This window comes from Zonotrichia leucophrys, chromosome 1A, assembly GCF_028769735.1.
Source record: "Zonotrichia leucophrys gambelii isolate GWCS_2022_RI chromosome 1A, RI_Zleu_2.0, whole genome shotgun sequence".
NCBI lineage: Eukaryota > Metazoa > Chordata > Aves > Passeriformes > Passerellidae > Zonotrichia > Zonotrichia leucophrys.
The window spans coordinates 8708964-8734986 of record NC_088170.1 but is presented as its reverse complement, the minus strand read 5'-3'; the positions used below and the strand labels follow the sequence as shown (position 1 = coordinate 8734986).

The 26023-nt window shown below is 36.1% G+C and overlaps 1 protein-coding gene across 2 annotated transcripts in view; it reads right to left on the bottom strand.

Moving 5' to 3' along the window:
• CCDC91 (coiled-coil domain containing 91) overlaps window positions 1-26023 on the bottom strand; it is a 113243-nt gene that overhangs the window by 53644 nt on the left and 33576 nt on the right. For both annotated transcript variants that reach the window (XM_064730407.1, XM_064730398.1), the window contains exons 6-7: window positions 25628-25732; window positions 8605-8682 (exon numbers count right to left, since the gene is read on the bottom strand). In XM_064730407.1, the coding sequence (XP_064586477.1) occupies window positions 8605-8682; window positions 25628-25732 (183 nt within the window). The remainder of the gene's footprint in view (window positions 1-8604; window positions 8683-25627; window positions 25733-26023) is intronic.

Sequence of the window (26023 nt, the reverse complement as noted above, 5' to 3'; positions counted from 1 at the left end):
GTCAAAATGACTGGGTAAGTTAAAACAGACATGACTTTTACAGAAAACAGACCTTTGGCCCAAATGCAGACAAAGAAAAAGATCCCCATCTTTCAAACAGTCTTTATTTTAGAGATACATTTACTTCATGGAACATAACACACACATCAAATAAAATTTTGAATACTTTAAAAAAACCCCCAAGAATGTATAAAAAGGATAAAATCTTCTGACAATTTTTCAATTACCTTTCCAATTTTTTCACTAACTATCCTCTTATGCCAAAATCGCTGTTCTTCAGTAATGCTGTACCATGGTAGCAGTTCTCAGCACAAGCTCAGTGATTAAAAGGGTTAAAAATTGTGCTAAATAAAAGTATAAGAATACATTTACTGGTGTTTGCAAGGTATTTAGGAAATTGTAAGTTACTCTCAAAAAAGCCACTTTATTTCTTACTAAAATAAATTTTTTCATTCATAGAAATTTGAGCACTCAGAAAAACTGAACTCTCAAAGAAGCGTAACCTGTGTACATGAATCTTTATACTCTGCCTGAATTAGAATAGCCACATATCAGTGGCAAAAATTAAGCCTGGACCTTGGGGTTTGGGTTATTTTTTTGCCTAAATTATTGTAGCAAGGAATGTTTCATGTAACCAGTACAAAAGAAAACAAAATAATTCTGTTATTAGAGAACACAGTCACAGAATGGTCATCAGGCTGCCATGGCATTTCTCAGACAGATCTTGCTTATGCCAAGGGTTGAGTCACCTTATGCACTTTGCTGTGCAGCCTTCACTGGCAACTGCTAAAATCCTATTAAATGATATAAAGAACTTCCAGTTTTCAATGAAATAAATATTATTCATTAGATGGTATGTGGAAGCTGTTAAATTTTTTAAATTAACCTATTATTACTATTTTTCTTTGGAAAATACATAAAATTCCACATTTAGAAACAAAAACCTTCCTTTTCTGTCATGCTCACTATTAACACAGTTTAAATAGTACCACAGGGTTGATGCTGTATCTGACTGTTCCACTAGTTGGCCAACTGAGGAGAAAGAGAGAAAAATCTCTCTATGTAGCACAGTACTACAGGTTTCTCAATGGGAAATACAGCATAGATGTGTGATACCCATCCAAATCTCTGCCAAATTTCAAGATAATCAACTACTAATCAATATTTTTGATTTTAAATCATAATTTAAAAAAAATAATATTTTTTTTAAAAAATCATTTACCAATTAGCTCATTTGCTAAACTGAAAAACACATTTGGCTGCTTGATGATCAGTATCTCTAATCTTATAGTTACAACAACAATGACATCAAAAGTCTTTTGATTAATTGTTATCCTGGGCAAATACTCTTATCACTGCTAAAACACCCTTAATTAGTTAAGGAGGAGTTAATAATTATGCTGCTGGGCTGACATTCCATAAACCTACAGCCAATGACCTAACACCAAGCTGGCATTCTTGAAACAGTCTCCTTTTACTGGAATAATTTCAAGTGAGGTTACAGCAGAATAAAGCCTAAGGCACCTGTTGTATGAACTCAAGGGTAGGATTTCAATATGAGTGCTCTTGTTAATTAATTTTTCCTTCTATGTATTGTGCAATGAACTTCCCAGACACTGATGGGCAAGGATCATCACAGAATCACGGGATCAAAGGATTTTAAGGGTTGGAAGGGACTTTAAAGATCATGTAGCTACAACTCCCTGCTATAGGTAGGGGCACCTTCCACCAGACCAGGTGGCCCAGAGCCCCATCCAACCTTGGCTTCTTCTCCACTTTCTGATCCCTCTACTAACCCAAAAACACTGTCAGAGAATTGATACTGCTTTTCCTTCAATAACCAAAACACCATGGTGGCTTCTGACAGAACAAATAGAGTGAAACCCTTAAGTTCTCTATAGAGCCTTCATTTCAGTTTGATATGTGATGCATTATAAAAATCAAAGAAAAAAACATTATTTCCTCAAACCATTATAAAAATCCTCACACATCTAAATGACTGAACAAAACATTCTTAAATTAAATGAGGTGAACTAAGTAAATTAGTATGAATCCCTTGTTTGAGCTCAGATAAAGAACTAACCTTAGCTTTAAGTTTCATACATTGAAATAATTTTAGAAGACGTTGAGCTGAAAGTAAATTCAAATATCATCATAAGATCCATGACCCCTGGTCAGAGTATTTAGTCCTGGAACTGACAGCACACTACCTGTGCGCTGGGAATCCTGGAGAACAGCATTCCTGCACACACACCAGGGACTGAAAAACTGCGCTGTGCCCAATACGAGAAGAAAAGCTTAAAATCACAAATGATCACAACAATTCATCCTGTATTTCTACAGTGTGTTATGCACTGAGCACCAGATTATGTCTAAAATTTCTCCTCATACTTAAAAAGGCAAAAGTGCAGCAACTACAGTTTTGCTAAAAGTGGACACCCCTGCCTATTTTTAATACAAACCCACTTGCACAGCCCTAGTGCATAATGTGTTCATTCCACTGGCAATAGTAAAACCACAGCTACTTGCCCAGACAGAATTTATTGTAAGGCCAGAAGCTAGAATTTATGAGAAACCCTCTTGAATTAAATAGCCAAAATAGGACCATTATCCCAATTCTTCCCAAATTCCCCAAGAGTAACAAATTACCAAACCCCTTTCTTTCAACTCTTTTTACTACAGGAAAAAGCTAGGTAGAATAAAGGCAACAGGAAAAACAAAGCAGAGGTTATTATCCTCTCCTATCTCTTTTGAAAAAAAAAAAAAATTAAAAGCAATTCTGATGCATGCAAAACACAGGCTTCCCACATACAGATACATAGCATTGTGTGTAAATGGTAAACTCATATGTAACATCAGTATGAAATACAAATAATGGTGCACAAATTGCTGGGTTATGTTTTAGAATATTCCTTAAAAGCCACAGATAACCCAAAAGAATATCCTGCTCAAGCATCATTGGCTTGTTTAACTAGCTAAATGGAAGTCAGTACATAAAACCACTTCTTTACTTCAAAATTGCTGAGTCAGGATGACCAAAACAAGTCATCTTTAAAAATAAAAGTTACTAATGAGAAGTTACCACACTGCTTCAAACATGCGAATTGCATTAAATACAGCAATAGTACTTTGGAATTTTTTATGCTTTATAGCATTAGACAATGATTAATCTAATTCAGCATCCTGTCTCCACCATTTAATAAATTGCTGCTACTTAATTTAAGGGTGAAATGCAATTAACCAATTGCTGAACGATAAAACAGAGCGGAGGACACAATGTAAATTCTTTCCTAACCCGTGGAAAAGATGCCTTAACTCAATAAAATGTAGTATTTGACTAGTTGGGTTTTAATCCAGCCATTAGCTGACAGAGATGATACAAATAAAACTATTTTAGAAAAAGTATTTTTTGAAGTGATATAAAAAATTTAATTTTTTATTTGTTGAATATTTGTGGATATTTGTTGAGTATCCACAACCATATTCAACTGCTTGTGGTTGAATTCATACCAGTAAGGATCAACAACTTATAGTTTGAATACTATGCTGGATTTATCTATAGCTCAGTTTTAATGGTATGTGTGGGCAAAGGATTTATTTTCCACAAAACAATGTTCCCACAGACTCCTACCACACACAAACTGCAAACTCACTCTTAATCTTCTATTAACCTTCCAATTTTTATAATATTTAACATTCTATTTATTATTCTATAGTTAGAAGCACTTACAAAATTCATCCTTACTAGAAGGGGAGGGAGAGATTCCTTACAATTTTTATCATTTCTTTCAAAATGTAAATGTCATTTAATCAATGATAAGATATTTTTGATAACCAGAACTCTCAAAGTCTGAGACTGCATTGCGCCTTGCTTTTATTGGAATTCTGTAGAGAGACTTCCATGGTAGCATCACTGTTGTACAGAAGTACTCTTATACTGTAAAATCCCAAAGAATCTCTCCTTTTCCAGCCACCAGAGAAAAATGAGAAAATACTCTCCATGAGAAAAAACAATGTTGTTTTATATTCTAGGCTCACTTGAATTCTAGTGTGACTTGCACATGAACAAGCACAGAAGTTTGGAAGTGAAATACAAGCCCTTGCAACAATTTTGGATTTGTCCTTTTATTCATGTGTCAGGCCTTTCTGAGCCAGGATGTCAACTTGGAAACTTAATAAGCTAAGCTGATGTTAAAAAGAGCTGAGAACTGGCCACATTTCAGAGCTTTCCCTCACTAGGGATAAACTATGTCTAAAAAAAGATATCCTGATTCTAGATTAACTTCTTTTGTAATGAAATCCTTTAAAATTCCCTTTGTTTATTAGAGGGTAACCTTTCAGTTCAGGGGTGTATTATTGGCACAAATATTTTTGAAAGAAAATCTGATGGCCCCCACATACTCCATGCTTTGAAAATCTGTCTGTTCTTACATTCTGAAAATCTGAAAAAATCTCATCACCTTAAACTGAAAACTGGTGGACAAAACTCTTACTGCAGCAAGGGCTCGGAAGAACTTTGTGCCTTTAAGTTCATTCCTATAAAGGGAACACACATCTGATTCATGCAGATTTTCTTTTAGAACACTATTAATTGCATTAAATAATCTAAGGAAATAAAACCCATCAAAATAAATACACCTGCCTGTAACCTTATATTCTTTAAAGCTTATATTAGAGGATACTTTATAGGATGAGAAATAAAACTGATTAAAACTATTAACTCATCTATTTACAGAACTGTGACAATTTCAGAACAAAAGCTTGACTAAACAAGCACAGGAGAAATTCTTATGTTGCTTGTGGTAAATATCTTCAGATGTGATGTGATCCCACAAGCAAAACTTCCAAGATCTACATTTACTTTTCTTTACCGTGGTTAATTACCAGGGATAAAAGTTTAAAACAACAATGACATGGAAGACAGAAATTAAACAAAATTAGGTAAACATGAGAAGGGGAAACTTGGCCTACACAGAGAACTGAGTTAATTTTTAATTTGCTTTCCTGTGGTTTTTAATACAAATTTCGTGACCGTGTTGTGGATGGTTTATGTGTTGTAAGGAAGATTAGAATGTGAGATGCTTAACAATGGCCAAAGCTTTTGAGGGTTTGTGCTACAAAGCATCTAATGGTCTCTATTAATGGATTTCCAAACACATTCAACAACTGAACATTCCAAAGATAACTGAATTTAATTCTAAGGGTTTTGGTATATCCAGGTCGTTCAAAACAGGTCATTAAATATTTGGCTTCTTGTGTAAGCTGCATTTTCAGCACTGATGCCATATTAAGGACCAGTCAGGAGTAGGAATTGAGGGGGTTTGTCCTCAAACTTGAGTATCTGGTCTGCCCAGGGACACCACACTAGTGAAAGATCCATGTGGAAAAATACTGTCCCTTCCACAACAAATAAATCCCCAAAATACAGGAAAGGGACTAGAAGGAATTGTAAGCCATTTGGAAGTACAGGAAGATACATCAAACACAACAGAGGTCTGCAGCAGCACATCTGGAAGGGGTTGACTTCACTCTGAATGAAAGAAAACTCTGTTTTTCTGGTTACCAAAATGGCAACTCTCTTTTCCTTTGTAAACCAAAAGGAAGGCACATTCACAAATCCACCAACAATAACACTTACCTGTGCCAGAAACACAGAAAAGACAACTCAGTCAACTTTCTTTCACTGTTGTTCCACTCAAGGTTTCAATACCTGAGGATTTGGGGTTTGAGGCATTCTGGGGATTATTTCCTGGGGCTAAGGATGAACTGCTGATATTTTTCACAAGCTATCCTTAAACAACCCAACAATGTTGGGCGTTTTAAGTTGTGCTGTGGCTCTGCTTGGAGCAGCACCACAGAATTATAATTGAATTGGTTTCAGAGTGGATTAGTCAGAATTCCAACACTCCTGACTGCAACACAACCTAATTAGGGCCTGAGCAATCCCGATTGGAATAACCCTCATCAATTCCCTTTACTAAATCCCCAGGAATGCAAAATAAACTTGTTTTCATCACAAACAAGATCTTCCTTCCCACGTCTTTTTAAATGACCCATAGACTTCTTTTGGTGAATTTCCACACTCAAGGTAACTTGGGGATTAATTAGATAGCACTTAGAAAAACCTACTGAAAATGGAAATTACTTCTGCATATAAACAATATGTATTAGAGTAACACAGTCTAACTTCTAAAGAAGCCATATTTCAGCACAAAATTAAGTCTGGCTAATCATGAGTAAATTAAAAGAGTTAATGAATCTCACTATTCTGTCTTTCACTAAAATGACTAATCAGATTTCATTTACATTCCTAAAAAATGCTGCATTAGGAACCCTTATTTGGTCATCTAATTGTCACCATATCTGAAAAACAGAATCAACTCCTAAGGATCTGAGCAATTATAAAGCCCCAAGAACATTAGATATGACTTTTATAATTACAAAACCACATTTGACTCGCTTACCTAAGAAAAAAATAAGTCTTAGCCCTGTTTCATATTGAAATATTAACAATGAATTAACATTTTAAAAGAATCCATGAGATAATTTTCTCAAACAAAACTACAGAACAGATTTTATCTCCACTGATGATACAGTGTTACTTTTTTACTTAAAGTATGTGGCAAAGGATTACAAGAAAGGTATTAAAAAAACGAACCCAAAAATGCTTGGGTTTTTTTAAAAACCTTGATGAATAAGTCACCTCATGTTTGCAGACAGGGCTGATTGCAGTAATTTACTCAGAGCTTGGCATATCTGATAATATTTCTCATCAGAGTGTTCAACTAACCACAGGAGGCAACAGGAAGGCTTGTATGAGGCATATTCATGTCATGGTTCCATGGTATTAAAGAGTGACTTTATGTAACTTGAATATAAACATTCTATGAGAAATAACACACTAAATATAAACATTGTTTAGAGACACAGGATTCAATTAATTCCCTACTATTTTGTGCCAAATCACTGAAACTGATAAACATAAATCTTATTTTTCAGAGGGCGTGTCAGATCTACCCAGCTGCTGTTGACTGGTAAAACAGCTCTCAAAAAATATTATGGCTCATAAATGTATTCCTTTACCCAACTACACAGGAAGAAATTATTCCTTTAAAGGGCAAATATAACCCATGCAGAGCTCTCCTTTAGTTGACACAAATCCATTAAAATGGTGAAAAATTACACCTCAAAAACATTCAAAACTTTCATTCAACAGCATAAAATTGTTGGATTTCACAATTTGCCTATATTTTCAGAACTAAAAAGAAGGAAATGTAAGGGCAGCAATTACCAAAAGCTCACAAGCTTTTTCAAATGTAAGTCCACACAGGAACAGACAGACATTTTACAAGTATCTAGAACACAACACAAACTAAAATTGCTGCCATTGAAGATGTTCAGTGGCACATCCAAAAGTGCACAGTCCAAATAAAATTCCCTTTTGAGAATTTCTAAGGCAAAGGGGTCCTCAAAGAATTAAGGGAAGAGGAGCAAAATTCTCCCACTGGAGAAGTGGGACACCACCAGTGGCCATGTTTAAGTTTTCTCAGGAATGGAAAGTTTTGAACCATTTTTCTGGATAGGTTCAGAATGAAATTACTATAAGTCATATTGATGGAGACAAATATATTTCCACAGAGAGCCAACGTCAATATTAGTTAGAACACTAGTAACAGTTACTGGCAAGATTATTAAAAGGCTTTATTATCACAAAATCATGAATATTGGAAATGATTGCTAAAATAATCAAGTCAACCCCTAACCCAGCACTGCCAAGCCCACCACTACATCTTCCTGCCCTCCATGCCAGATCATTCTTTGGTTACAATTTATTGCTACCAAACAGTTAAAATCTGAAATTCCCCTCCACTAACTACATTGTCAGATTTGTGTTCTCAGCTCACAGTTGCCTACCAGGTCTTAAGTTCCCCTTTTCATTTTCAAAACCAGCCTCAGTTTCTGTTTCCTATTATCATTTTTAAGTCCAATTAGAATTCTTAGCTTTACCTTCTCCTCCTGACTTGATTCAGTTTTTGTCCTTTGTGAGTTTCTTACCCAACAGTTTCCATAACAGAACAAATGACACAGATTTATGCTCCATGGCAACATCCAGTTCTTTCATTTTAAAAGCTGACAGGATCCAAAGCAGCATGAAAGAAGAACTACAGATTCAGCTTTATTTCATCCATAACTCCCTCCCTCAGTGCTGTGTGGACAAAAACCTGCTGAACTGCTCTGTGATGCTGCTTGCCTGCAAGTGCAGCTCTGGAGACTGAAGAGGTCCAAAACGTGGATTTGTGATAAACAATCCAACCCAAAGTTTACCACAACTGCCTGAGAATTTGGGGTTTGTTCTGGTTTTAAGTTTCCTTACTGAAAATGGCTAACCAACCCTATCTGAAGTTTTCCAAAGTGCAGGCTGGGAAAACAGGTCATGCAAAATTTCAGACCAAACAATCTAAATTGAAAGCAACAGAAAAGACAATGAGAGAAGTCAAGCAATCAGCACAAGAAATACTAATAATTGTGCACTGCAGGCACTCATCCTCTTCATTACTACAATAACACCATTTGGAAATTGTGTTAGCTTGGCAGCTCATGTACCTTGAATTCTTCAACAATAATAGTTAAGGCTTCATGTCCAGCTTTTCTCATGTCTTCTAATTCCTGCTTATGCTTTTCCTGTACAAAAATACAGAAAATATTAAGCACATGACATAACAATTTTAATTCAGGAGAATAAATGAATAAATACCAGTTATTTTCATGGTTTGATATCTTTCATGAAGAAATGCACAGAGATTGATCCTTTAGATATTATATATATAATGTATATGAATATATATGTATATATCTATATATGTATATATCTATAAGTAGGTCCCACTATTAAACTTATTTTTATTTCTTAATTTTACTTTATAGAACACAGATGGTTCTAAATGGTTCTTCAATTTTTTTGGCTTTTTTTCAGAACTTTCTTTGTTTTTTAGTGTACCTGTGGATGGCAGGACTTCCAAATCACCTTTGTAGTAAATGTTATTTACTGCCTTGACCAATAAAAATGTTGAGATAAAGTAGTATCAGATTGAGTTTCCTTAGAAATGCACATTTTTTCCTATTTATTATGTGGCTCCTCTTTTATCATTTGTTTTATTCTTAAGATTTCAGGGAAAGTCTTCTTGCAAAAGAAATCCTAAGTAGATTTTTCAAAAGAAGCTACATTGTTCACCATTATTTTCAGCATAGTTATGTAAAAGGAACCTGGAGAGAAACATTCTAGCATTTTTTCCTTTACCTAATAGTTTGCTAAGGCTGCAATATGAACAACACCTCATTGGATTTTAACCAGCATTTCTCCCTTATCAATGAGCAGCACCACTTTTTCCAATCACTTATTAGTAAGAAGATCAAAAACATTCCCTCTCTCCCTGTTCTTTGCTTCAGGGTCTGTTCTTGTATCAGCTTATATGGCAAGATGTAATTGCTTTAAATCATCTTTGATTTTAACATTTAGCATCATAATGATTCTGTTAAGTTCTTATTTGAAGAAAAAACATTTCCTTCAATTTACCCAAGTGCAGAGAAAAAAATAATATTATTACTGAATGCAAAGGAGAAACTGAGGTAAACATTATGAAAACCAATGAGAAACTGAGGTAGACATGATGAGAATCAGTCCATAATGGCTAATTAATATACACACTAGAGTGTGCTATTGTGTATAAAATAGAGGTTGGTCACTATTTCTGCTCATGTGAAAGGAGAATGTGAGCTCTACAGAAGACACAGGAGCATCTCCAAATCTGTAGCAAAGCAAGTATTTCCACATTGGTCCTATCATCAACATCCTAGTGAAAGATACAGCTAAGAATCTAAAGATAAGGAAAAATACAGGGAGGAGAGAAAGATTTCAGATATCCCAAGATAACCAAAACCCCCAAATTACACACAGCCTTAAGCTCACCACAGGAAACAAGGAGACACTGATTTATTTCATACAAGTAAACATAATTTGTACCTGAAGCATAACAATGGAAGACTCTGAGGTGAAAAATGAAGTGAGGTAGCAAATAAACTTTCACCAGCAAGTGCCTAACATCGTGGTGGTGAGGACATTTCCTGCTGAGTTAGAAATGAGTTGAGCCAGAGTTGAGTGAGTGTGAACAGAGCAGTCTGCTGGGAATATTGTGACTGATTAAATGTGAAAAACTATGCAAAGGAAATAGTATGGAAGAGCCTGCACATGCCCCACACTGAAACAGAATTACAGTTCTCACACCACTCTCTGAGTATTTGGGGGGTATAACAAGGATCTCCTCCCCGTCACATGTAAGACATTAATATTTTGTGAAGAACAATTATAGTTTATATCTGCTCTTTCTCCTTCCCTACAGGATGTGCATACAGAGACTCTCCACTGAAGAGGACACTAAACAATAAAAAGAAGTGCTGAAGTTAAAGTGTTGTGAGTATGAAAGCACATTTTACTCCCAAAACTGCCTGATATGGTAAATAGCACCTACACAGAAGGCTCAGGAAGCCTTCCATGGCTGCCTTGAGGTTCTTAAAATATTACACAGATAGTTCTTTGGGATGAAGCTACAAATGTGCCAGGGCAATTTATGTCCTGGACACTTTCCTACTGCCCCACATAATCTAAATGGTGGGACAGGACAGCAAGAGGAAGCAAGGAAGGAGGAGTGAACGGGAGAACAAGAAGATAATATTTCCATTAAACAACACAGTGAGCATAAAAGGAGTTCTCAGCTTCATTAGGATATTTTTATGTCTCTTGTCTCAAAAGCATCAGTGTTCAGATCAAATGAAAGTCCACCATTGTCCATAAAGAATAAAGTATTGATTTGGAAAGGGTTGCCAGCTGTCATCAATGGCTACTGGTACTGAAGCCAGTACTAACACCCAACACAACTTTACATAGTGCATGTATTTAAAAATCTATCAGTATTTATTTACTGTATTACAATATTATAATTTAATTATAATTTTAAAATTATAATTAATTACTGATTATGATATATCCCTATTTCTTGACTGTAGTACACTTCATGATACATATAGATATGTATGGAAAAACTACACTTGTTTTTCTCAAAACTTTTCCACAGAAAGCACTAAAAAAGATCGTACAAAGCAAACAACAGTGCAGTGCTGCATATTTATCACAGGTGAGCCCTTCCAAAGGAACCACTGCATACAGCTCTGCACATGCTGTTGTGCTGTACAATTACACTGCACATGCTGTTTTCCAATATTTATTCTGGATACAATCTTTTATTACCAGTTTCAAACATATGAAATGTCAAATGTCAAAACTAATAGTAATCAAACCCACAATTTCTATCAACAAAACTCTAACTAGAGATACCTTATGCACCAAAAATTGGTAACAGTTCCATCTGCAGCTCTGTTAACCTTTGAGAAGTAACTAAAATATGCTTTAGAAATATAACTAATTGAAAAAATGTATATTGAATTTTCATAGAGTTGTACCATTCATAACACATAATGATGTTCACAGCACATTCCTATAGGATACCTTCAGTCTTTTCATGGATGTTTAAAAACTCAAGACATCTACAAAGAAACTTGACACTCAGTCAAGTAGCTTCAAAAGCATGCAGAAAGAAATTTCACTTCAGCATGAGTAAAAACTTTCCAAGATTTACTTCCAGAAGACATAAAAAAGAACTCATAGCATCATTATATGTAAATAATAATTTTATGTCGAGCTGTAAGATCACCATATCTTTGAAATTTTTCCAATATAATAAAAAACCTAATTGTTTTCTTCCTTGTTTTTAAAGTATAGAAAATAAGTTTCATTATAACATAAACAATCATACTTAGGACAAGATCAACAGAAAGTTACATCTTTACATTTGAATCTCCTTTTCATTTTCAGTATGTGAACTATTTTCTTTGTCTGCCTCTTTAATTAAAATTCTGGGAGGAAACAATGGTGATTTACTTAACTCTTCTTTCAATCTTAACTCCTTTTCTCATTTGTAAATATATTTTGGAACACTAAAAGCATTCCAAAGCAGACATACTATATGAAAACTAGCTGATCAACAGCTATTTTCCCATCAAAGTACAAGCAAAGCAGCCTCAACACAAATTGATGCCATGCTCATTCTGGGCTACAAACACATTTTTGCTTGTTGCTTTCCAGAAGACAAGTGATGATGTGCAGGTTGAACAAAACTCAGAGAATTCACTGGACAACCAGAGACACAAGTATCCATTTTTGCATCAACTCGCTGTATTTGTTACATAAGAAAATTGACAAGAATTTAGATCAAAATAAATAAAATAACCATCAGCTTGGGAAATTGAGCATCAAATCAAAGAGTTTGGGATAAAGTAAATACCAAGAAATACAGACATTGAAGATGCCAATACAGCCTTTTAAATTCCTTCTTAGCTGAAGATCTGCATGAAAAGCTTCTCTTGACCATGTTGTTTCAGAGAAAAGAGGGATATGAAATAAAATCAGATGCTCATCAGTCAGACCATATTGTCCAAACCAGAACACAAACATCATCTGCAACTGAACTCCCAAAATTTTCCTCCATCAGAGAACTGCTATCAAGCTGTAAACTTCAAGATTCACTTGTTGGTTATTTGTTGTACTTCCTGAAAAAGTCATAAATAGTCTAAGCATGAAGGGGGGAAAAAATCCAAAGAGATAGAAGTTACACTTTTACCAGAGAAAACAAAGAAGTACATAAAGAAAAGAGGAAAATTAACTACAGCTCGCTTACTTTAAGATACTGCTATGAATTCTGCAAGAAAGGGATTTTTGCCTGACCTCAGAAAAATTCCAGCTGGAAGGAAGCATCTCCCACAGACTAGAAAAAGGTATCTAAATCACAGATACACAGATTTTATAAGAAGTCCTTTACACTTCCAGTGTATCTCAGGGAACTTTTAATGCAGCTGAACAACTCTATTTTGCTTCCTGTAAAACCTCACACTGAACAGGGATAGGTTTCATAGTACAAGCTCCTATTCTTACATGGCAGATACACTGAAAACCACCAAAAATGTTATATTCCATACAACAATTATTTAAGTTTACAGTAACTGATATTTTGACTAGTTTACCATTTCAAATACTGCATTAATCAGATTTTTGGTTCAGGCATTCCTGACCCTGCCCTTAATTGGCAATGAGGTAGGCCAAATTGGAGTAAAATATTCCAAATAATTCAGCCTGGGGAATATCCCCTGGACTGGACTTATAACTTTAGTGACTGGGAGTGGGCTATTTATTTTTCTCAGTTTGTGACCAAAGTATTAAATCACAAAATCACACCATCATTCAGGTTGGAAGGAACCTCTGGAGGTCAACTAGCTTAACCTCCTGCTGAAAGCAAGATTAACACTGAATTCAAACCAGATTGTTCAGATCCCTGTCCAGTGAGATCTTGAAAAACTCTGAAGATGGGGATTTCACAACATCACTGGCTAAGACATCCTAATACTTATCTTCATCATAAAATACCTTTTCCTTATAACAAGCTGCGACTTCCCATGCTTCAATCTATCACAATGTCCTGCTACACACCTCTGCAGAACGTGCCTAGCTCCATTTTTCTGACAACTTTGTAGGTATTGACTGTCTGCTATTGGGATTCCTCTAAGCCTTCTCTTCTCCAGACTGAGTCAGTGTAAATCTCATCCAAAATCTTGGAGTTTCACCACAGAAGGCAATCAGGCATAATTTGTCTTTTGGTAAGTCCATGTTGGCCATTTCCAATCACCTTGTTCGTGTGCCTGGAAATGGCTGCCAAGAGCACCTACACCATGATATTCCCAAAGAGGCTGGTGTGCCTGGATCCATCCATCCATCATCCTTCCTGTCTCTTTCCAACAACCAGCATCTTCCTCCAGCCTCTGAGTGGATGCAGAACTCTCTCACAGCCAACTCTCTCATCACTCCTGAGCTCTGTGGGCTGAAGCTGCTCGTTTTCACAAACGACACCTCTTCATTCCCATTCCTTTTTGCTGAGCTGGTGAAGCTCAGGTTCTGCTGGCTTCCTATTCACCGTGCATTTGTGTGTGTACATTTGGCATGGGTCCCCAGAATTCAGCCAATTGTTGTGCTGGTTGAAGCATGAGAGCCTGTTTTGGGTTATTTCTCTCACCACCTCCCACCTCTGAGGTGGCTAAACCCCCACTTACAAATAGATGCCAAATTCACACGTGGGAGGAGAAAGAAAGCCTTGCTTAGCTCTTTTACAAGCAACAAATAACATGGACAAATCAAGATGACTGTATTTAATTCTCAAGAATGTGTTAAAGAATTGGGCTTGATTAGCAAAGATGATGACAACATCCTGACATCATCAAATGGCCTGACATAATGAAGTTCCAATTCTACAGGATTTGTAACAAACAAACAAACATCACCCTGATATCTCCCAAAACCCCCTTATATTCTGGAGACTAGATATAAACCTGGGCATCTAAAGAGCAACCAACCCCAGGTGAAAACTATAGCATACATTTATTGCTGTCTCTATTTTAATTACTGTGAAACACTGATGGTACTGAACTAACCGCAAAACCAGTTACGTCAGAGGAGAAAAGTTATGTTTGAGGATGTTGGGTAGGTGGTAAATCTAATCAAAGTCTTAATAAAAAAGATAAATTTAACCTAATCTCTTCCTCAAAGCAAAGCAGTTTCACTAAAATCAATGAACCAAAGTACAAAATCTATTTTTTTTCTAAGTTAAGCCAGAAAACATAAAATGGAACATTCGGAAAAAGTCAGCAGTGATTGACACCACATTAAGTTTCCTAGAGGTAACTAAAAGCTATGTTGGGTTTTAATTGATCTTTGGTTGGTTTTTTTTTAAATTAAACTGTGTTTTAAAAAACACAGACTTATTAAATTTTAAAATTACAGATCATTGAGCTATGTCAACGAATCTATTTTAATATGTATTACTACTGACCACAAAAAGCAAATGGTTTCATACAGATATTCAGAATTCTAAAGGTACAGTGAAATTAACAAAAATAGACATATATCTGTGCTTTTTGAAATATAGTATAAAAGTAATATAACTCAAGATTCTTGACATTTTTATACATCCCATTTACTTCTTCATCTTGATGATATTAGCACAATATCATCACTTTCAATTTTTTGTTGAAAGAAATAAATTGAAAGTTTATTGAAAGACATATTCTTTGATAAGTGCATAAATATGAAGCAGGGACTAACTTTCCCATTACTGTATCTGACAGTCATTCACTCTCCAGATCTTTTCTTTTTTGCCTTTTCCCTGTTTCTAGAACACCCCTTACTTTCTTCCACCCCTCACTCTGTCTTTCCCTCCAACGATGTTAAAACCGCGATTCTCATATTTGAATTTTTCATTTTGAATTACAGTAATTCCACAGCTCCCTCTTTAATCTATTCAATATGCTGCAGTTGAGAACAAAAAAGCAATTTCCCCCTTTTCCCCCTAAAAAAAACCCCAAAAACCAAAAAACCCCACCAAACATCCCACAGCAGCCAAAACTTTCCCTCCCCAGTAAGAGCTCTGTTGTTGCTGAAAGAATGAGAGGGAGAAGCAGAGGGATTCTAATTTGGACACAAATATTGTTTCCTCTAACTCTACAAACCCAGACCATAAAAACGCTGCCCCTTTCAAAGTCCCTCAGTTCCTTTCTCCAAGCCAACTGGCAAAGAGGCAAAAACAAGCTCACTCTTCCTCTGTTGTACATGAGAAATTAAAATGTAAATACATTTCAAAAAGGCTGTAGCATTAGGACTGAATTTGATAGAAATCTTGAGCTGTGTTTTAGCTTGGTTTGAGATTTCTTGGTATTTTACACTACGTCAGACCTCCCACAAATTGGCTTACCCAGATGAGAAAAATCATGATTAAGACACGTTCTTGTTCTGAGCAGCTCCCCTCTTCAGAGGGGCACAAACATTGCTTACAGTAAGGCTCTTGGCTAAAAGTGTTTGCAAAAAGGGAAAGCAAATCCTGCTGTAATATAGACTTCTCAACTGGATGTATGCAGATTTATTAAGCATATGTAAAGGTATTTAAAGCACTGAAGGCCTCACTTAAAAATGTAAAGCAGTGCAGCAGCAGTTAAAAATACAAAATATCATAAAAATGAATAAACACTTTATTCTTCCTTAAAAAATACTACTGTGTTTCGTTGTGCAATGGAAGATTCATCAGCCATGTCAGTGATTGTTACAGGAGAAGGTAATTTAATTGGTGGTGACAGAATGGGACTGTGCTGAAACTTGATAAAATATTGTCACAAGAGTTGCAACACGCTTCAAAGAGTTGCTATTTTTATTTAAGACGTAATCATTTCTTAAAAAAATGTGAAAGGAAAGACAGACAAATTTGATATAAACAGGATGGCAAGTGCCACTAGACCCCCATTCATGAGAGAACTCTCTAACAAAAATATTATGCGAAATATGAGATCTTTTAAAACTATTCCTGTAGCCTTTGTTAGCTACAATATCCCCTTTCTTCTGGCATGGGAGATGTCCACTGCATTTCTGGCTGAATTCCATAAAGCCCTGAATAATTTTCCTCAGCTGACAACTGTCACCACATTTATAGAAAACAACAGCGTGGAATATCTAAGACAAATCTATCTTAAACCACCACTGAACGTGTTGGAGTGACACAGAGTCGAAATGTGTCTTTATAAGCAGTGAGTCCAAGTCCCAGGGACTCAGGGAACTCCCCAACAAGCCCAGCTGAACACAGCTGTTCTCCCACTGGGAATTCTGTACAGGTAATGGAACTCCCAAGGCCCAGATGTTATCACACTCCATAAGAAACCCCAGAATTGTTCCCTCTACTGACCCTTCTCAGTTTGTTTTGTTTGGTTTTTTTTCTTCATTTACTCTTTTAAACAAATTACTTCACAAAAGTATTTCACTAAGTATTTTCAAAAAAGCAGGCATCACACACTGTGTGGAATTGGGTTTTAGCTCAAAAAGATGGAAATGGATCTCCTGTTCTGCTTATCACTAACAAGAAGCCTCTTCAAGCATAAAAATTACCTTTTCAGTTATACAGTTTGAATGTAAGGGAGCTTCAGGACATTTTACATTCTCCACTCTTATGAGCTCAATAGGTGCTTTCCTTCTGAGCTTCCCTGAAGTTATCAAGACTTATTGCAAATTCTCTGCCTAGCAAGTCAATGGAAATTTGCTTTTCAACGACACACTCACTTCCTATTTATCTCAAAAGCCAAACAAACTCAGCCCTTTGAAAACCTAGCACAGAAACTTTACGTTCTCCCTACATAAACATGAAGTACATTAAGCACAGACTTACTGGCTGAAATTATTCTTAAAATATATTTTAAAAATTATAATAACTGAAGAAATTCAGAATTTCTCTCAGTCCTTAATCGCAATGTCTTAGATTATTTTTTAAGCATTATTCAGACCTTCATTTTCATAATTTCATTTTGTCATTATGGTATTCTCTTCTGGAAATTAATGTTGATCATCCTAACCAATTATGTGCCTGAGAAAGGTTTAATTTGTAATGCATATCCAAAACCAAAACACTGCATTGTGTTTAAAAATACCTTCAAGTAAGGTAGGTTTATTTTTAAGGAATTACATAGAGCTGGGAAAATCTGTTTTATCTCAATATTCCTCCAGGTTTAAGAACAGATGTTCTGGTTTTCATGAATATCAGCTTTCTTTCAGTGATAAAAGTTTTGCCAAGAATAGTAAAAAAGTTCTCAGTAGTTTAAGTACATGATTATTTTAAATGTCACATGCCCTTCTGGACCTTGTGAGTCTTTAGTGAGGAAAAAACCTTATACAAGTCTCAGCATTAAAATTTTATTTATTTATTTAAGAGCAGCAACAATAAAGTAACCAATACTTTATCTCTGGAACTGCTTTCTCAATATGAGGAGTTACACAGAAGTGACCTGATACACACCTTTAGTAGTAGTCTAAAATAGTAGTTATTTGTTGACACTTTGCCTACATATTAACATTCTGGCAGTTCACTCAAATAAAAAAATGTATAGCCATAATTAATAAGGAAGTTTCCAAGAGAACTTAGAAGGGATGAATAAATTCAACTTTGATATGTAAATCATATGAGTTTTTTGGCTGTAACTTCCAGTGTGTGAATTAGTTAGATTAGAACACATTTATACAAATAAATGTAATTTGCCATGCTTAATACATGGCAAATTATACATTTCAGTTGGGTTTAGAAACACAAGTAAACTGTGTTTCAACACCAAGTGTATACTATAGATGAATAAAATTTAATAGAAATTGAAAAAGTAAATTTAAAGGTGTAGCAGAGTAATTTAACAATAAATGTATTAAGCTGCATTTTGCAGTCATTCATACTTTATTAATGTTAATATGTAGGCAAAGGCTCAACAAATAACTAATATTTTAAACTGCTGCATCTTTAATTTTTTTCCATCTTTATTAAATTTTATTCATGTAAAAAATAACTGGCCTTAAGTATTGTCTTAGCAATACAGCTACTCAAGTTCCTGTCTACACAGGTTTCTTTTTAGATCAATTTTGCACATTTTCATTATTCCCTCAAAAATCCAACCAGATACTACTCCTATCCACAAAATAAAAATCTTGATCTGAAAATCTTGATGAGACAAGACTGGTGGTAAAGAACTCCAACCAACCAGTGCTAAATATATCTGGGCATTTCAAAACTTTCTTAAATAGAATTTCCATATCAAGTAGGAGAAGAAGTAAAAGATGAATCCCTCTGAATGCACTCACTGTGAATGTGCAAATGAAGATGTGCAGCAGCTGTCACAGACTTTAACACACTGAACATAAATCAGTAAATGCACTCAAATCCAAGATGCATTGGCAAAAAACAGATCAGGACACATACAGAGCATCAGGACACAAAACTTGGTTTAAAAATAAAACTGTTTTGCTAGCACCTACTTGCACACTAAGAAAATGCACATTATTTAAGCACATTTTTTTTGAATGCTTTTAAAATCAGGGAGGCAAAGGAGGCACATAAGTGTAAATAAATGCTTGTCATGTTCTATGACTGAATATCAGATTATAAGGCAAGTTGGGCATCTCAAAGTTGTTAAATGACAGTGCAACAGCATAAGCGAGGTAGATTTTTAAAACAAAATTAAAATGCTTAGTCTTACATCCACTCTTCTAATTAATAATACTGAAACAAGACAACAAAACGATTAATAAAAGAATTGAAGTTTAAAAGGAAAACATAAGGTAAAAGAGCAGAATCTTTCTGTAATACAAATAAAAAGTTCTTTTTCCTCAGGAAAGGAAAAATAATTTAGAGGAAATAAGACATCAAAACTGGAAGGGGAGAGGGGGGCAATGAAGGCAGAGGGGAAACAGGCCAAAATGTAAACAGCTCTGAAATTATTAATAAATAAAGACTTTGAACAAAAATGAGTGTCTGAAAGAAGAGTACAGAGAGTAACATTAAAAAAAAATAAAGGTGAATAAATAAACGTGAGGTATCTGGCACTCACTTGAAAAAGAGGTGGGCAAGGGATTGTTGCCATATCCATAAATACCTTTAGCACTTCAGCAAAAAGATGCACTGCTATCTGTTGAAGTGTCTTTTCTGAAATTCCCCCTTTTTTTCCATATTCCATAATTTTAAACCCTGCTGTGACCCATGAAATTTCCTGGAATCTCATTTATAAATTTGTTTGCAGGTACAGCACATAAGCTTTTTTTTCACACCTATTTTTTTTTTTTTTTGTTATTAACATTCTGTCTCCTCTATGTCTGCACCTAAAACCAACCTAAATATTTTCTTAGAAGATAGTGTTTAACAGGATGTAAGTCATATATTAGTTTTGTAAGAAAACATACATTTTCTAGTACTCTGGCCATAAAAACCACCTACCTCCAAGACCTGTTTCCAGCCTCCTGCAGAAGAACACCTTTTCCAGGATCATAAATGCGCTCTCCTGGAAGGAAAGGCCAGCAAGGCGATGACAGGGCAGGCAAGGGAAGAGCTGGAATGTGTGGAGCTCTGTCCTGGGCTGAGGGATCAGTGAAGGATTTGGGGGTCAGGATTAGCAGGCAGGGCCAGCAAAGTGGGAAGTGCTGTGCCAGACAGTCTCCAGATGGATGAGGGCAGGTGAGACCTTCTCCAGACAACAGGAGGGAGCCTCGTGTGATTCCTCACAAGGAATGTGTCCAACCCTGTAGCATCCATGAATTCATCTTTCTTGGCCAATTCCCAAGCCTTTGGCCCTGGAAGGAGCAGTAACTACTCACCACAGAGTTAGCCCTCTTGGAGGGAAAAATAGACTCCCCCATGGACTTCTGTGCCACAACTTCCCCTAGTTTCTCCTTTCCTTGTCCCCTCACTGGCTTAGCATCCCTGGTGGCTGCCCCCCTTTCTCTGGAGGCCAGTCCCAGTCCCTTCTGCCCAGCCCTTAGCTCTGCCTCCCACCCCATCCCAAGTTAACTATATGATGCATTTATCCCCAGTTGTGTGTTGTTTTGCACCTTTAAGGTTTGTGGGTGGCAGATAGAGGCAGAGGGGCAGGGAGATAAATCAGCAGCTGCCCCACTCACTTAGGCTGCAGCCAACACCCCAGCTACTCAGGCTGTAGCTAAATCAGACAGTCGCCCTAAGCCACTGGCTGTTCTCTCCCAAATTTGCCCTAAACCAAAACAAATACACATCCCTTCCCCTCCTTAAGCTGCCTGCTCCATGTGGTTCCTCCTCTTTCTCCCCAGGTTCCCCTTCAGCTGCACAAGACCCTGTTGGAACAAAACCTTGCACAAGAGCTTTTCTTGCCTCTATTGCTGAGCCAGCTGCAGTGAGTGTTGAGTGGAGGTTTGACTGCATTGCCTGAATGTTAGCTCAGCTTGCTTTTCACCAGGAGAGGTTGGTTGGGGACAAGAAATAGGGAGCAGCACCTACCATTCTAACATCTGCATTTTTATAACCCCAGAATCTGCCAGTGGGACACCACAGTGATCCAGGAGACTCCTGGGGAACATAGATAACAAGCTCTGGAACGCAAGACAGCTGAGGAACAATCCACAAGGCACTCTGCTGGACCCAAGCCTTAAAAACATGGGAGGATTCTCTGAGGATGTGAAGATCTGCAGTGACCATGAGATGGTGAGTTCAGGAGGACAAAACCAAGGATCACAACACTGGAATGGAGGGAAGAAGGCTTTGGCCTCTTTGGGATCTGCCTGGGACATGGGACATCACCCTAAAGAAAAAGCCCCAAAGGAGCTGGTTCCTGCTCATGGATTATCTCCTCCAAACCCAAGAATGGTCCATAGGGACAAGCTGGCAGCAGGAGGCCTGCATGGATGAACATCACTAAACTCTGACATAAAAGGGAAGTGGAAGCACTAACTTCAAAAACAAGGAGACAGACACCACCAAATATGCACCCTGGTTCATGTGAATTTGTGTGATAAATGGGTCTAATATGTAAAAACCACCAAAACAACAAGAGATATTAATCAAACTAAAAATAAAGTCATCCTTCAGAGTTAAGAGGGAACAAACTGGCCCAGAATTGCAGCCTTACAATTTTCTATCTTTATATAACTGCGTTTAAAGACTTTTCCTCATAATTTGAAGTGTATAATATAAATTTGACATTGTATAGGTACTCAAATGAAAAATCTCCCAAAACATCAACATCCATGGAAATACATCAATGAAACAATACCTAACACCTGCAATGATTGAAATTAGGTTACTGCTACCTTTAATCCCAGCTAGGTGTTACTGCATGACCTAGTGAACTTCCTTTGGATCATTCTGCACTGTTCTGTCAATGTTTTCCTTAGGGATAATCTTCCTCTCCTGCCCTTCTGAAAAACCACTCAAACAAGGAGTCTATCTGACCTGCTCTCTTACACACAAAAATGTTACATAAAGTGAAGTCACACTAGCAACCAATTCATTTCCAATCACTATTCTTTGCAATAACTGTAATACTGCTACATAAAATAAGCCTATTAAAGTCCCTTTTAAAATAAAAATTTCTAAGGTGTTCCCTAAAGAAAGATGGAACAGAAACAATGGTTTCCAAAAGAAAAAAAAAACAAAACAAAACCTGTTGGTATTTTCATAATAATTACAGGTTTGATAAGTTGGAAGAACAGAAGTCTGCTTTCAAAAGATAAAAAAGAGGTTTATTTCAAAAAGAAAGGTCACACCACAGCAACTATATTGTTCTTTAGAAAAACAGCCTGCTTAACTTCCAGAAAGGGATGATGATGGGAAAAAATGTGTAAAACCGCAACGAGAATTTTCCAGTAGCAATGCAGCACTTCAAATGTGAGTGTGTGGTAAATCAAACAAACAGCAGTGAAAAGTATGATCCAGTTCTCAGTGAATCATCAAAACCAGTTGTCTGTAGACAGACCAAACATCAGGGGCCTTATCAGCTAAGCAATCTGTCCCAAGAATTAAGTTCCTGTGCAGAAGAGTGGAAACCAGGCACTATTTTTCCTTTTCAAATTAAGTGTTCCCTCAGTGATTTGTGAACAAGAGAACATCACCTACTGAACAGAAATGATAATTTTGCTATTGATGGCTTTCACTGTATTACAAATTGGAGTTTGGTAGTTTTAAAGTGCAGCCTTTGCTTATCTCTACAACTTTTTGTAATGTGGCTACAACAAAATTTTAGATTTCTAGGATTAAGTGACCACTAAATCTGCATTATCTCCAAAACCTTGTATGACTTACAAGCCCCAAATGGCTAAAAAATATGTAGCAACTCACACCTAAGGAAGAGCTGAATTTAAAAGTTGAGATGAATATTTACACTCTGATCAAAAAAAGGGAAAAATACAAAACTGACAGACCAACCAAGAAAATATAAAAATCAGACGTACATTTGCACCTGTTTCTCTGCTGCCTAAAATAAGCAAGGAATTATAAGGCAAAGATTGCAACTTTATGGTTGCAACCCTGCTCACAAGTCAAAGCCCCTAAAATTACATTTCCCATAGCAATTTTAACTCCGTTCACATTTGCAAGTAAAGAAATTAGAAATATACTCTGTTATTCTGCCTCCTAAATAGATTCAAACACTGAAGCAGGAATGTGGGAATCATAACTCTAATTTTATTAGCTTATATGAATTCAAGATCTCAAAGAGACCATTGCATTAAATATCTAAGCAACTTTATAATACCAGTTAATAGCAATTTGTTTATTCTGTTTATGAACCCACTGCTGCCCCTTTACTGTCTCTGGTTGTTGCAGCTACATATGGAAATAATGCTGAGAATGTGGAAATATGGTCTGTTCAATCCTAATTTTTTTAAAGCTAATTTTATTTAGATAAACACAGAATTTTTTACTTTTTGGTTTTACACAATGATAAATGCGGTATGATAACTCTATTGTCATCCATTGGTTAAATATTAACACTATAGCAAAGATTTGGAAGTCTGCCTCCCATGCTTAGGAACAGTGATTATCATTAGCCTTCAATTCTTCAATTTTTCAGAACTACTTATTTGCACACCTGTGAAAAAGAAAGTTTGTGACTAGTCCAGAACAAAACTTGCTTCTTTAGAATGGTAACCCAGCTTAGAGAAAATATTTTTATGTTCCTGCCTTGCCTTTCAAAGTTATTTTTTTCTATATCAAAAAACTTAAAACATATTTAATTGATGAAATTTTGTAAGAACAAAACTGTGGCGGCATAACTGTCACCCTTGACTGAGGCAGAAACCAATGGGAAAAGATGCAAAAAAAATTAGATTAGTGACTTAGTTGACAAAGATCACTGAAATCTTCTCTCAGAATTAAGTACAGTAACTTCTTCTTCAAAAAAAATAGGTCTTCTCTAAATATCACCTTGTTAAAAGAAGGTTTTAACAGATTAACTGACTGGCTTTGTTATATCTAGAGCAGCTTTTGAGAGTTTCCTACCACAAGTGCCAGAAGCCAGTAAATTAGTAAATATAAAGGTGCATGAAACAGTGCATGTTCATGTAAAAGGCAGTAAGAAAAGTCTCCTGAGGCATTGGTTTTATACTTTTACTCAAGCAATTTTGTTTAAAAGCAATTTTGTTTAAAAGGAATTAAGTCAATGCACACCTACAGCTTTGGGTGCTGGCATCGGTTCCATTGGAAATCTCATCCAGAGAGTTCCCAACGCTGTGCCAGAGGCACCACTGCAGTCTGCTTTAAAGCTCTTCAGGTCAACAGCACTGACAAACAACACTAATTACCAGTACTAATTAATTTTTTTAAATTATTAATTACTAATTACCAGTGGAAAAGGCAGAGCCAGGGACAGACATCTGTCCCCAGGAGCTGCCAGCTCTGCTCCGTGTGTGACCACAGGTGGTGACCCCGGTGCTGCAGGAGCCAGAGGAGAAAGACAAAAGAAACTGAAAGCTGCAGTGACAGAAGGCATCCTCAATTCAAGTCCCATGAAAGTAACTTTAACAGGCAGCTCTTAGAAGCACAATTCACTTTCCTCCTCTGGTTTGATTCCGGCTGTACCCAGAAGACATCAAGAGGAGGCGCATGAGCATTTCTACCAAGTTAAAGGTTATGACCCTTTTATTGCCATTTTTGAAAACTGCAGCACCTGACTCAAAGAGTTATGATATAGGCTGATAGGAGCAAACCTCAGTAGCATTTCCACTATTCAAATTCACAGTGATCTTCAAGCAGAAGTGAGTATTAACAACATGAAATCCACCCATGCTATGGTTTAGGATATACAATAAATTTAACCACTGTGGTACTCCATAAATCATGAAGGTTTTAAGTTGAACTTCCTCTTATATCATGGTTAAGCAACATTTAATTCATTGAGTAAAGTGTTACACACAAAAAAGAGGAAAAAACCCCCAGTATTAGATTATTATATTACTGTAAATTCCAGAATGTACTGCTATAAGGAATTCAAGACAAATTACTACAGCAACCCTTTAAATAAAAATGGGAAACAGTGCAATAGCTATTAAAGACCATCCACAAAAAAATTAAGTGAAGCTGAGTTACAGACACAAGCTTCTGAAATGCTGAAGCATAGTTTGCTTTGCTCTAACACTGGAAGATGACTGAAAACTTCAATGAAAATTTTGTCTGGAATGTGAAACTTTACACATGTATTTAATGGAAGATGTTAACTTTTACAATGGAAACAATTCTAATTCCACTGTCTATCATCTAATTACACTTAGCAGATTTTTATTATGCAGCATGAATTATTCCATATTGAAGTTAGGTAAACCAGCACAAAGAGTTGGCCACAGCACTCTAGAACACGCTAAGTCATGCTGTTAAACACAACCATTGAGCAAAGTGGTTTCCTTTTCATGTGTTTTATGAAATAGGTTCCTAACAAGGAAGAGTGTTCTGAGTTACAAAAATGTAGTTAGGCAAGTGGGATATTAAGCTTGCATTCCTGCTCATGTAAAAAATCATGTTCTGATCTAAAAACCTTAGAAATTCTTTAAATTCAAAATGCTTTGGAGCAGGCCCACAGATGCCAAAAATAATATTTGCTGGACATAAATATACTCAAAAAAAAATCCTCCTGAAAAACAAAGATACTACAAGAAAGAAATTACCTGGAGTGTCTTGTAATGGTCTTGATGTGGAAGCACTTTTTCTTTTTTTTCCTTCAAAAAATCCATTTCTAGTGCACTATGTTTTTCCAGCAAATATTCCAATTCCTATAAAGTTTGTAAAATAAAACACATGAAATTACAAACACTTGCGAATTGTGAAAATACAGATTCATTAAACCATTCAAACTAATTTAATTTCTGATAACTGTGATATTTGCTCTAGTAATTATCCCAGAGATAAAGGGTAGTGCAAGAAAAATCTGACTGCAGTCTTTAAATTGGCACAATACTTTACAAGTGTGAGGTATTTAAAACGCAAGGCATGTCTCATGTATAAGGAATGACCCATGTGAAGTGGCCAAGGTGCCCTTAATAACATCCTCTAACTTATTCTGA